The following is a 14,676-nucleotide window of genomic DNA, read 5'->3' as shown; positions in this document are numbered from 1 at the left end:
CTCCAAAATCTCCTGATAGCTAGCTGCATTGACCCTGCCTTTGATAAAACACAGTGGACCAACACCAGCAGCTGACATGGCACCCCAGACCATCACTGACTGTGGGTACTTGACACTGGACTTCAGGCATTTTGGCATTTCCTTCTCCCCAGTCGTCCTCCAGACTCTGGCACCTTGATTTCCGAATGACATGCAAAATTTGCTTTCATCCGAAAAAAGTACTTTGGACCACTGAGCAACAGTCCAGTGCTGCTTCTCTGTAGCCCAGGTCAGGCGCTTCTGCCGCTGTTTCTGGTTCAAAAGTGGCTTGACCTGGGGAATGCGGCACCTGTAGCCCATTTCCTGCACACGCCTGTGCACGGTGGCTCTGGATGTTTCTACGCCAGACTCAGTCCACTGCTTCCGCAGGTCCCCCAAGGTCTGGAATCGGCCCTTCTCCACAATCCTCCTCAGGGTCCGGTCACCTCTTCTGGTTGTGCAGCGTTTTCTGCCACACTTTTTCCTTCCCACAGACTTCCCACTGAGGTGCCTTGATACAGCACTCTGGGAATAGCCTATTTGCTCAGAAATTTCTTTCTGTGTCTTACCCTCTTGCTTGAGGGTGTCAATGATGGCCTTCTGGACAGCAGTCAGGTCGGCAGTCTTACCCATGATTGCGGTTTTGAGTAATGAACCAGGCTGGGAGTTTTTAAAAGCCTCAGGAATCTTTTGCAGGTGTTTAGAGTTAATTAGTTGATTCAGATGATTAGGTTAAGAGCTCGTTTAGAGTACCTTTTCATGATATGCTAATTTTTTGAGATAGGAATTTGGGGTTTTCATGAGTTTTATGCCAAAATCATCAGTATTAAAACAACAAAAGACCTGAAATATTTCAGTTGGTGTGCAATGAATCTAAAATATATGAAAGTTCAATTATTATCATTACATTATGGAAAATAATCAACTTTATCACAATATGCTAATTATATGAGAAGGACCTGTATACGTATATTATACCGGTAGCAACATAGTGTCAGCAGCACTGTTATATGCAAGTTGGCCACTAGATGCTGCTGTTTTTCCCCTTGTTGTGTTTTAAGTTCACTCTTTCAGTTCACTGTTCCATAGACTTTATACTACTGCTTTGTTAAATCCTATGTCTATTTTGTTATATGTAATAATTGTTGGTTAAAGGGTTTAAAGGAGGTCTTACTAGTGGTGGATATCTCTTGTTACCGCTATACAATTGAGGTGAATGAAATGTGTAGTGCCAGAGAGAATGCAATTTAAATGTATCACAACCTGGGCACATGAGACAACTGTCCATACATCTGAACAAACACTCACAGTGCAAGGGGAAATCATTTTGATTTGAATGAGTTTATTCTTTCAGGAAATGAAAATACATACAAACCCACATAACAACATGCTCTTGTTGTAGGCAACCCAGTTTTTACAATCAGTCCCCATGATATTGTATGATTATTATTAAGATGAATAGCTCTTTTTTTAGACACTCAAATCAACGATGGGGGAGCTAGTGAGAGCATTAGTGAACACGTTTACACTTTTTGCTTGACGACTTCTAAACATGTATTCTGGACCGCTCAGCTATACCTCTGGACTTGTGTCATTTAATGCTGTGTATGTTTTTGAATAAGCTATAGCTGCTGCTGAGTATGTATGATACATCTTATTTGCAAAAACTACATAATTATTCTGTTTCCTACAACTCATTTGAGATCAATTGAATGATGTGAATATCTGTTAACATTGTCATAGGAGTTATCCATGTTATATAATCTTAATACTATATGTTCAAAGCATACCAATGTCACTCAGTGAGGGACACAACGTACTTGATTCACTTACTGGATAACTTGTCATTCATTCTTCCTTGTTCCTGCCAGTTTATACGGTCAAACACAGAGTTACATATTAACACAGTCTGAAAGTCCTTCTGCCGTCAGTGATTTGAAAAGGACTTGCCCACTTGTTATGGAGTTGTTTACTGATTAAACACAGCCCGACGCCGCTCTTAAGGAGGCAGAACAATAGCATGCGGAAAGTAAGAACCCAAGTCTATTATGCCTTTTTCACTTGACTTACAATGTCTTATTTACCCTATAGGAGCCTTGCTGATTGACGACAAACATGCACTGACCATTGCTCCTCCTCACAAGGCACACTTCTATGGTAGCCTACTATCAGGAGTGACAGTTTTGCTTACTGAAAACCATTACATCGCATTTATTACTTTAAATAACCTAACATGATCATTATTTTCAAGAATTTATAGATTTCATTTTTGTTTTGTTTTCTACTATAAATATGTTTTGTTTCAGTTAGAAATATCATTTGATAAGTTTTATTTTTAAATGTCTAACCTTTTTGAGGGAAAGTCTGTAAGGTTTCGCAATTCTACAGACCTTCCAATGTTCCTGACTGCACACAGGGTTGTGTGGAAGAGGCTGCTTTTGACTGGCGAATGTCACTATTGGGACACAAAGTTACCATAGGACTTTACAGAGAGATGTTAATCACAGAATACATTTTATCACACTGCTATGTGGAATATCGGTAACACTTTACAATAAGGGTACATTAATTAACTGTTAATTAATGCTAAGATAATGCATACTAAACATTAACTCATCACAAACTCACCATTAATAACTGCTTAGGTCATTCTTAATAAGCATAAATTAAGCATTAACTAACTGTTATGCTTAGTTAATGCTTAACTAAGCATTAGGCAAGGCAAGGCAATTATTTATATAGCACAATTCAGACACAAGGCCACTCAAAGTGCTTTACAGGGGCAAGATTAAAATACACATCAGAAAAGCGAATGAATAAAACATTTAAAAGCAAATGAATAACATTAAAATAAAATAAAAATTACAGGTTAAAATGGAAACAGAAAAGTCTTCAGACTTGATTTAAAAGAGTTGAGAGTTTGTTCCAGAGATTTGGTGCATAAACACTAAAAGCTGCTTCTCCTTGTTTAGTCCTAACTCTGGGGACTGTAAGCAGACCTGTCCCAGACGACCTAAGGGCTCTGGACGGCTCATAACGTATCAGCAGATCAGTAATATATTTTGGCCCTAGACCATTAGTTAACTAAGCATTGTTAATGCCTTTCCAAAGATGTACTAACCATTATTAACTAAGCATTAACAGTTAGTTAATGCTTAATAAACATTAACCGTTACTTGCATAAACTAAGCATTAATTAATTAATAGTTCATTAATGTAGGCCTACTCTTATTGTAAAGTGTTACCTAAATTTCTAAATTGGATCTTCCAATCACACATCAATAGATAGACTCTGTTGTATAGATACATAGTGCTATCCATTAGCAGCAAACATACATAATAAAAAAAATAAAAACACACACACACACTCTTTAACACAGTCCTGCGCTAATTGTTTTCTCTCAATTCACCTTATCTCAAAGCCTTTATGACGTTAACAGACTATTATGAAGTTGCTGTTTGCTCATGTCAAGTGTTGTTTGGAATGGAGGTGTCACACACTGTGGGCTGGCCTGTGCACACAGAGGGAGAAGGTGTGGTCAGGTCATGGCTGTTGATTAGCAGGAGGGATGGCTGGGACATAGAGAAGGATACAGGAAGTAGAGGGTCAGACACAATCAGAGGGCTGAAGGGAATTTGAGGGAATATATATCAAGGTAAGTGGGAAACAAAATGAGAAATGTGGATACATGGTATTTTAAATTTTAGGGGTTAGTCAGCCTAGTGAAGTCACATGGGAGCATTGGTTTAAATGTAGAACAGTTTTCAAACCAGCGTATAGCTTTGTTTGTTTGAAGAAGAAAGAAATATAAATAATTTTTTGGGGAGAAATGTAATTTTGTGTTAATGTCTTGATATAGTTTTATGTTATTTCTTGTGACCTGACATTCTAATGGAAAGTCAGTCAGTCAATTATTGGTTTAAATACTTATTACCTGAATGGATGCTGCTGTTGAGTCATATGCTGCCTGTGTCACATACAGTGCTTATGACCGCTTGTTAAATTACTTTTGTCAAATAAAAACATTTATAACCTTTTCCAGGACTGACAGTCTCCTTCCCCAGGCAGTGATACAACTCTCAGTATGAGTAATGAGCAGGTACGTTCATAAGAATACATTTCTATAGTTCATGTCTTACATTGATTGATTGACAAATACCTTACTTGTCCTCCTATAGACTACATGTCTCTTTCCAACAGTTTACTGTTTATTTTATAATTTTTTTAAATCAAATAAAGCCACCTTATACATGTTCTTTATGGTTTCTTTATTCCTTTTGTTATACTTTATTCTAGGAGCAAATAATGTTTTATCATCTAACTATGTTATTGTTCAAATTTACAGCATTGTCCCCATTTTTTTTAAAATATCATCTTTATTGCAATGATTACAAGAAAAAACATAATAAAGATAATAGAAAAATTGTATATATACATACCGACATGCATGCAGTATATTATCATAACATTTTTTTTTTGTTATGCTTATGTTTTTACTGTACCTCCAGGAGAATGTCCCCACCTATGACAACATAGGGTTTCAGAGTGATGAAGGGAGACCCCCTCCATACTCCCCTCAGCATGCTGTGTACCCTGCCCTACCACCACAGAGCCCCAGCTACGTGGCTGTCGATCCCACTACCATCAACACACACCACACTGTGACACCAGGAACACCAGACATCACCAGACAAAAGAAAGGTACGCTAATATTTGATTCAGCTTTAGTCATAGGCCTTATGTGCAGTGATGTGTGGTGGGATAAGAAGGTGGGTAAACCATGGTTATTCAGTCATAGGACAGTATCTACTCACAAAAACATTTATGGTAGACTATTACAGAATAATTAACTTAATATATTTTTTACAATACAATACATACTATAACAAAAATAACAAAAAACTAAAAGAAACCACATAATGAGTCTTATTTTAAAGTAATACTACCATAACATTTAAGACTACTAACCCTTTTTAAATGGGAAATTCCTACTTTTATGGCAGCTATCATAGCTAATGGTAAATGGTGCTGACAACTTAAGTTTTGCTCTATTTTTATTTTATTTTATTTGATCATTTACTATTATCCCATAAGTGTAACATCTGACCACGGTGGCAATTTTAACAATGTTGCCTTCCCCCCAAAAATATGCATGTCAATTGGTGATTTGATGACATGTCATGATATGTCATTTACCTTTTATCCAAAATGACTTACAACTGGAGGTAGAGATTTTGCATTAAGAGTCTTGGCCCGTTCTGACCAGGAACAAGCCCTGGTTTTAGATCTGTTCAAATGTCTGCGTGGAAACCAACTTGTGTTATTATTATTCTTATGTTTAACATCCACAGTCTGTTTGTTGTTCTTTTGGCCATATCTGCAGTTGACACTATCTGCCAAGCCTGATATTTGCATGTTGGAAAATAATTTAAATCTACCAGAGCGCACACTTTGCATTTTATTTCTTACATAACCAATACCATTCCTATGAATAAGAACTTCATTCAGCACTATCATTGACTTCATGTTTGTCTTGTGGTTTGCCCCGCAGGAAAGACATGTCCCTGGAAGTATATACTGTGTGGATCTCTGTGTGCACTCATTATCCTGGCAGTGACTGGCCTCTTGCTCTGGTACTTCTGTAAGTACATTTGTAGCGTCATAAAAAAAAAATCTCTTATTTTATTGATTTGTTCTGTATGTGCTGTGCACTACTATAAATGTGTGTGCGTGTGCTTTCAGTATACTACCAGTGTTTGCTGGGGAAGTCTTGTAGAGCTGGTGGGAAGTGTTTGAGCGCGTCCCAGTGGTGTGATGGCATCACTGACTGTCCCAATGGCGAGGATGAATCTCAGTGCTGTAAGTTAATAAAGTCATCATTTCAAACTCACCCCAAAGCCGTAGCATATACTGCAATCTGCCTGTATGGTTGGCTGAATAGTATTGTTCTCTATGGTTCACAGTTCGCCTCCACGGGACCAACTTAATGCTGGAGAGTTACTATACGGACAGCCAGACGTGGATGCCGGTGTGTGCTGAAAACTGGGACAACAACTATGGGAGAGCCGTGTGTGAGCAGATAGGCTACAAGAGGTGCTGACTGCTTCTTTACTACTGTTTATAGTGTTCAGGAGTATGGGGAAAAAGAGGGAGCTGTATTCTGTACAGAGTGCCATTTGTGATGTCGGGCTATGTTATTAAAATGGACTTGACTTGACTATTGTTAAAGTTCTCCATCTACAGTGTTGTATCACTGCTCAGTTAGTGAGGTCAATGTTTTCTCCTAGCTTTGCTCTGAAACAACACCAAATTTTCTTCTCATTTGTTTTCTTTAAAGTAACTACGAGGAGCTTTTAAATATATCTGAAACAGTCCAGTTTTTCCTCTGATGAACATACATTCCACATTACAGTAAACGAGACCATCAGGGCAAAGAATGCAATTTTTGTATAGTTTTTCCTAATGCCTTTGTCCGGGCTCACCCATGAACAACAGCTGGTGTCGTAAAAACACTACCGGTTTTGTCCAGGGGCCGCTGGGAGTGAACAAAAGCTGAAAGTTCCTCGTAGCCACTTTAATTTTGATCGTAAAATGTACAGTTTGGTAGATTCTGTTGACACTGTTGTAGCCCTTTAAATAATGCTAGGACTGGCTGTTGTATTGTAAATGACAAAAAAATTAGGAAATTCAAAAAAAAGTTTTAGGGGCACAAGATATACAGCTCTGGAAAAATGAAGAGACCACTCCAAATATTCAGTGTCTCTCATTTTACTATGTATAGGCATATGTTTGAGTAGAATGAAAATGTTGGTTTTATAATATAAACTGCTGACAACATTTCTACCAAATTCTCATAGATTTTTTGTCATTAAGAGCATTTCCAATAAGTTATGTAGAGGTGAAGATTTAAGAAACATCCAGAGCTGTATGTATAGCTCATAAAAGAAAAAAAGTGAAAAACTATAGGCTATATTTTTTTTTACTTCAAATTTGGATATAACTTTTTTCACATGTTGTTCCTTGTGTCCACAGACAGGATTACATGTCCTTCACCGAGACCAGTGCAGGGTCTATGGCCTCCAAGGGATACATGAAGCTGAAGCCTGGAAGTGACCATGGATCACGTATACAGTCCCAGCTGGCCTACAGGTCTTTACAACCCACCTATCACTGGACAATACCTTTATCAACAGTAGTTTACAGCAGGGATTCTATTCCCACTGGGAGCAGAATCAGTCTTTACTTTCATACTGTGTGATTTAGACCTCCTAAATAAATGTTGACGATCTCGTTTTTGGATTTGCTTTCTTCGCAGCCAGAGTTGCTCAGCCAGAGCCGTCAAACTCCATTGTATAGGTAAGCTTCTAATTCTACTGGGGCACATGTACACCACTGAAATATGAGAATCGGATTGAATAAATTGATCTATGGGAAATAGACAGGGAATCTTAATTTGTATAAGCAGTAAGCAAGAGAATAGAATCTTACCTTCGCCTGATTTCAAGTTATTTTCTTGAAAGAACAGACTAATTAAAAAATGCTATGGACTCTTTTTCCTCCATGCTCAGATTGCGGCCAGAGTTCAGCAGCCCCCAGCAGCCGTATTGTGGGCGGTACAGAGGCTGTTAATGGGGCCTGGCCCTGGCAGGTCAGTCTCCAGATTAATGGACAACACGTCTGTGGAGGCTCCATCATCAGCCCTCAATGGATCGTATCGGCTGCACACTGCTTCCAAAAGTGAGCACCTAGCCTTCACGTCATGAAAGGTGTGGCGAGTGATTATGGAGAATGCTTGTAGACAAAATCTATTTTTATTAAAATCTGCTCATGATCCGCTACCTGTCCGGTACGGTGTTAATACACAGCATACGCTCTGGAAATTGGTATGTAAAACAACGGGTATGTAAGCAAAGGAACAGCAACATACCCGTTTACAGAGCCTACGCTGCGTATTAACGGTGGATTTTTTTTCCAGCACACAGTACGGACAGGCAGCAGATCATGAGGAGATATTCAATGATTATCACAACAAGGGATTTTGACAACAGGTATTCTCCAAAATCGCTGACTCCACCTTTAATGGCCCTTCATGCCATTTGCTTTGTCTGTTCATATTAGTGTGTTTTTTTTACTGTCTTTTGAAGTGATTGAATATCTTGCATAATGGCAGGTACTCCAATCCTCGATTGTGGAAGGTAAACTCTGGTGACGTGAGCTTGTCCCGGATGGGTTTTGGCAAAAGTGTTGAGAAAATCATCAACCATGAAAACTATGACGCAGTATCAAATGACCAAGACATTGCTCTCCTAAAGCTCAGTTCTCCTCTGACATTTACAAGTAAGCACTCTACAGTGAAAGTCCTACTTTAATTGAGTGAATGAGGAAGTGAACCGTGTGTATTTCTGCATTAAAAATGACTAACATGTCAATGTCTCAGGTAGAGTGAAGCCAGTGTGTCTACCCAACATTGGTGTGGACCTGTCTGCTGAACGTCAAGCCTGGATTACTGGATGGGGAGCTTTGCGTTCGTCTGGTAAGACAAACTCTAAGGGTGTATTCACACTGGGAAAGTCCGCTAGTGCACTTGCTTTGGTCCAGACCAAATAGAGTTTTGATTTTTTTTGTTTGGTGTGGTCCACTTTCATATTGCCCCTTTTGCAAGTGAACCAGCATTACGAAGCAAAACCACACGTGATCTGAGGTCATTCATTCATTGGACAGACATTCTGGGGTGGAGAGAAACAGGAAGCACGAAGTTTAAACTGCGAAATATATATCATTGATATAATATGGGGCTAAAAATAATAAAAGGGCCTACATCTAACCTATAAATAAAGAGGAAAAACATCAAATTATTGTTGTTTCATATGGTCATAATGTGTAGCCTTATGTCAATGCCACGTTATGTGGCTTGTAGCCTACGATGTGAAACATCATTTTTACTGTATTTTTGGTGCTGGATGCGCGTCACGCGAGAAGAATAGGCTCAAGCTGACACTCAGCTGATTAAGCTGTGTATCAGCTGGGTCGGCGCAGTTCAGCTCCAAACTGACACGGGGATAGTATTGACGGTCCCGTACATGGGAAGCAAAATAAAAACACACACTTCTTGCGCAGCGTGAACCTGTTGGCACTGTGCGAGAGACGCTCCCCTCTCCTTCATCTGATCGCTGAACACATTCAGCATTTATATTGTTCTGGGCTCCCGGTCAAACCACAACTAATCTTCCTAATAATGGTGACAACAACACTTTCCCATAATGTGAAGCTGACGGCTATTTATTAAAAAAGAAAAGAAAGAAAAGGCACAGTGCCTCCTGCATTTGGGTCGGATCGAGTCCGAACAAATTCACACCACAAACGAACTGCAGCAGAGTGCGTTTGGAAACGCATCGAGACTACCTCTTCAGCTGGGTCTCGGAGCGTTTGTTTGGTCCGCACCCGAGTGCGATTGCTGTATTCACACCTGCCTGAAAGATGCGCACCGAAGGCAGAAGTGCATCTGAGTTCGTTTCAACCGAACTAAACACGGCATGTGTGAATACACCCTAAGGGTGTATTCACACTGGGAAGGTCCGCTAGTTCACTTGCTTTGGTCCAGACCAAATAGAGTTTAGATTTTTTTCTTTTGGTGTGGTCCACTTTCATATTGCCCCTTTTGCAAGTGAACCAGCATTACGAAGCAAAACCACACGTGATCTGAGGTCATTCATTCATTGGACAGACATTCTGGGGTGGAGAGAAGCAGGAAGCACGAAGTGAAAACTGCGAAATATATAACTGATACGATATAGGGTTAAAAATAATAAATAAATAGGCCTACATCTAGCCTATAAATAAAATAAAAAAACATAAAATTATTGTTGTTTCATATGGTTATAATATGTAGGCCTGTGTCAATGATGTGGCTTGTAGCCTACGATGTGAAACATAATATGTACTGTATTTTTGCTGCTGGACGCACGGCTCGCGAGGAAATAGGCTCATGCTGACACACAGCTGATATAGCCGTGTGTCAGCTTTGTGTGAGTTCGGCGCAGCTCTGCTCCAAACTGACACGGGGATAGTATTGACGGTCCCGTAACATGGGAAGCAAAATAAAAACACGCACTTCATACAATGCGCAGCGTGAACCTGTTGGCACTGTGCGGGAGACGCTCCCCTCTCCTTCATCTGATCGCTGAACACATCAGCATGTTTACACGTCCTGTCTATCAAATGTAATATATTTGCTCGGGCTCCCGGTCAAACCACAACTAATCTTCCCAACAACGGCAACACTTTCCCATAATGTGAAGCTGACGGTGATTTATTAAAAAAGAAAAGGCACAGTGCTTCCTGCAATTGGGTCGGATCGAGTCCGGACAAATTCACACCACAAACGAACTGCAGCAGAGTGCGTATGGAACCGCATCGAGACCACCTCTTCAGCTTGGTCTCGGATCGTTTGTTTGGTCCGCCCCCGAGTGCGATTGCTGTATTCACACATGTCTGAAAGATGCGCACCAAAGGTGGAAGTGCACCTGAGTTCGTTTCAACCGAACTAAACACGGCATGTGTGAATACACCCTAAGTGTATGTCTAAGACTATGTATCACGTTGGCTGAGAACACTGCAGGTTAAACAGTTATGTGAACACTTTTCAATGCTTCTCTGTAGATTATTTGTCCAAATGTGTCAGGGGGTCGCCTACTTTTTAAGGCTTAAAGTACAAGTAAAGGAGCTGAGCTTTAAATGCTTAACTGAGCTAACTGTGGGTCTATCATTCTTCTTTTTTGTTTTACTCAGGACCCAGCCCGGATATAATGAATCAGGCCCAAGTGACCATATACAGCAGAGAGACCTGCAACAGGCCGCAGGTGTTAAACGGACAAATCACAGAGTCTATGATCTGTGCTGGTAAACTGGAGGGAGGAGTAGACACATGCCAGGTTAGTCCGAGTCTGATCTCTGCTATTCACGCATGCACGCACGCACACACACACACACACACACACACACACACACACACACACACACACACACACACACACACACACACACACACACACACACACACACAGAGCCGGCCCGAGGCATAAGCGAACTAAGCCGTCGCTTAGGGCCCCCGACCGCCAGGGGGGCCCCCTCAAAAAAAATTGTGTGTTTGATATTAACATCATATCATGCAAATGTGAGTTATCATACACGAAAAGGAATAAAATGTTTTGGTCTAGATAATTAATACCCTAAAAATGTAATCAGTTCATCTGGGAGGTAATCCGAAATGATCTGATCATGTCACGTTCACATCCATGCACAGTGTGTATTGAGTTTATTCAAAAACAATTGGAAATGGGGCTGCCCTCAGTTGCCCATGCACTGTGTATAGTCTATAGCCTATTTCAGCCTCGTCTGTGAAAAAAAGATACAGTAGCTGGACAACAGAGTTCTTCTGCTTCGTTCCTCTCACTGCATTTAAATGCATTCACTATATTATAGAGAAATATGTCCTGTAAAAGAAAAAAAGCTCCAAGCCCAACCCAGAGGACCCTCCATAATATTTTATTTTATATTAATATTTTTATGGAAAATCCATGTGTCCTTCTTCAGTAACACTTTACAATAAGGTACACAAAATTGTAGTAGCTACTATATACCTACTACATAGATATGTGTTACCTACTACATAGGTTTTTTTTGTGTTATCTACTACATAGGGTTTTTTTTTGTGCTACCTAACACATAGGTTTTTTTTTGTGTTACCTAACACATAGGTTTTTTTTTTTGTGTCACCTACTACGTAGGGTTTTTTTTTGTGTTACCTACTACATAGGGTTTTTTTTTTGTGTTACCTACTACATAGGGTTTTTTTTTTGTGTGTTACCTACTACATAGGTTTTTTTTTTGTGCTACCTAAAGGCCAGGACACACTGGCCCGATAATCGCCGTCGTAGAGTTTCGAGGGGACGGGGACACGAATCTGTTTGGTGTGTGCCGTGAAATCGGTCGTCGTAGATGTCGTCGGGCTTCTTTTGAGCCGGCGGCGGGCAGTCTTTCAGTTGGAGCAATTTGATTTGTGGAGGGCTAGCGAATCAGTGAAGCCCGGAAGTGAGGCGGGTAGCACAAACAGCTAACAACAGTTAGCCATTGTTTTAATGTGTTTGTTTGTTTTGTTCAGCGAGTACTCACATGCATCAACCCTTGTTGACTGCTCAACACCAGGCTCGACACTCTCTGCTAAAAATTGTGCTCTTTATGGTCCATAAATATAAATACGTATTTCTGTCTATGTTTATGGTCTAGAAAGCCGTCCCATCATTTCCGGCTTCCGTATTTTTTCGGGCCACAATACAGATTAGCGCCGCCTGCTGTTATGGAGACATTACGTCCCGCGCAAGCGCAGAGCGTACGGAAAGTCAGCAGTCAGTTTGGTGTGTTCTTTGCACTTTTTCGGCCGCGACGGGAAGACGGCAGTCTCCATTTTTGGGTAGTCGGACTGGTGTGTCCTGGCCTTAACACATAGGTAGCACAAAAAAAAAACCCTATGTGTTAGGTAGCACAAAAAAAAACCCTATGTGTTAGGTAGCACAAAAAAAAACCCTAACACATATGGGTTTTCTTTTTGTGTTACCTACTACATAGGTTTTTTTTGTGCTACCTAACACATAGGTAGCACAAAAAAAACCTATGTGTTAGGTAGCACAAAAAAAACCCTATGTGTTAGGTAGCACAACAAAAAAAAAACCCTATGTGTTAGGTAGCACAAAAAAAAACCTATGTAGTAGGTAACACATATCTATGTAGTAGTTATGTAGCTACTACAATTTTGTGTGCCTTATTGTAAAGTGTTACCCCTTCTTCAATAGCTTCTAATTCATCCGACCCAGTGTCTCCAAATTATTTGTTCACACAAAATTTCTCAGATTAAGCTTCTTCATTTTCCTCTCAAAGTGCACCAGATTCATGCATTTCACTTTAAAAAGGTTAAAAAAATCTCCCGGGGGGCCATACCCTCGGACCCTCCTAGGAGGGTCTGAATCTCGGCTGTCTAATATTTTCACACAGCTGCACAGTGGAGGCACTAGCGGAAAACACTGGGTGTGTGAATGATATTTAACAAAGATCTATAGTTTCAGCAGCGCCAACATTAGAGAGGGGCCCCCTAATCATATTTCGCTTAGGGCCCCCTGAAGGCTTGGGCCGGCTCTGCACACACACACTCACACACACACACACACACACACACACACACACACACACACACACACACACACACACACACACACACACACACACACACACACACACACACACACACACACACACACACACACACACACACACACACACACACACGCACACACACAGCCAACGTTGGCCAGGGCCTCTTACAGTTATATTATAGCACACACACACAGAGATTCTTCCATCTTTGTGAGGACACTCATAATGCATTCACTAGCCCCTAAACTTAACAATCACAACTGAATCCCTGAACCCAACCCTCACAATAGCCCATAAACCTAATTCTAACAAAACCAAGTCTTAACCCTCAAACAGACCTTTGAAGAAGTGAGGACCAGGCAAAATGTCCTCACTTTCCAAAAAGGTCCCACTCTTTGAAAGATAAAACTGGGTCCTCACATAGATGCCTGTACAACACGCACACACACACACACACACACACACACACACACACACACACACACACACACACACACACACACACACACACACACACACACACACACACACACACACACACACACACACACACACACACACACACACACACACACACACACACACACACACACACACAAAACCAATATACTGTATTTTCTCCTGTCTGCTGCAGGGTGACAGTGGAGGGCCCCTGGTGGTTAAGCAGGGGTCTGTATGGTGGCTGGCAGGGGACACCAGTTGGGGGATTGGATGTGCTTGGAGGAACAGGCCAGGAGTCTATGGCAATGTGACCCACTTTATTGACTGGATACATCTGCAAATGCAGGTACAGTATGCCAAAGCAAACGATATGTAGCTCTCTGTATACTGTACAAACATTAAAAATGATTTTTTTAGAAATCCCTAATTACATTTTTATTTGCACTTTCTAGTGTTAGTTTTGTTAGTTCTCAATAGGTTTATGTTACTTGATAGATAGATAGATAGATAGATAGATAGATAGATAGATAGATAGATAGATAGATAGATAGATAGATAGATAGATAGATAGATAGATAGATAGATAGATAGATAGATAGATAGATAGAAGGTAGCTCACTAACAGCAGGGACTAGCAACATAAAATACTCTTATTTGCTTATGTTCCCTGATGTATGCAAGACGAGAACAGGGTTAGAGGTTAGAGCAGTTGACCCTGTCTGAAACTATAGCGGCTTAGCATGAGTAACATACCAGTGTTTGAAGTGAGTCATTCCACCCTACAACAGGTACATTCATTTAATTCTATTCTTTTTGTTCCCCACAGAACGATTGATGGGTGAGCCCTCAGTGAACATGACGACAGACTTATCTCATTCACCAGCGGCGGTGCCTATACTTTATCAAACACTTTGCACTTTAAATCTGAAGCTCAGAGGAAACTTGTTGATCGGAAGGATTTTAGTAAAGAAAGAAAGAAAAAAATTATACGAACAAATGTGATGTCTCAT

The 14,676-nt window shown here is 40.4% G+C and overlaps 1 protein-coding gene across 1 annotated transcript; it reads left to right on the top strand.

Annotated features, from left to right (window-relative positions):
* Window positions 1-4,103: 4,103 nt before the first annotated feature.
* Window positions 4,104-14,501, top strand: tmprss2 (transmembrane serine protease 2; the record flags this gene model as incomplete). Its single annotated transcript, XM_080041501.1, has 13 exons — window positions 4,104-4,118; window positions 4,528-4,720; window positions 5,571-5,660; window positions 5,762-5,878; window positions 5,983-6,112; window positions 7,052-7,168; window positions 7,335-7,375; window positions 7,588-7,756; window positions 8,190-8,356; window positions 8,457-8,552; window positions 10,808-10,950; window positions 13,860-14,012; window positions 14,493-14,501. The coding sequence occupies 13 exons, from the start codon at window positions 4,104-4,106 to the stop codon at window positions 14,499-14,501; spliced, it is 1,440 nt and encodes a 479-aa protein (XP_079897627.1).
* Window positions 14,502-14,676: the final 175 nt, after the last annotated feature.

This window comes from Ammodytes marinus (assembly GCF_949987685.1).
Source record: "Ammodytes marinus genome assembly, chromosome: 14".
Lineage (NCBI taxonomy): Eukaryota > Metazoa > Chordata > Actinopteri > Uranoscopiformes > Ammodytidae > Ammodytes > Ammodytes marinus.
Note: the sequence above shows the minus strand (reverse complement) of the source record. Positions and strands in the feature narration are given on the sequence as shown.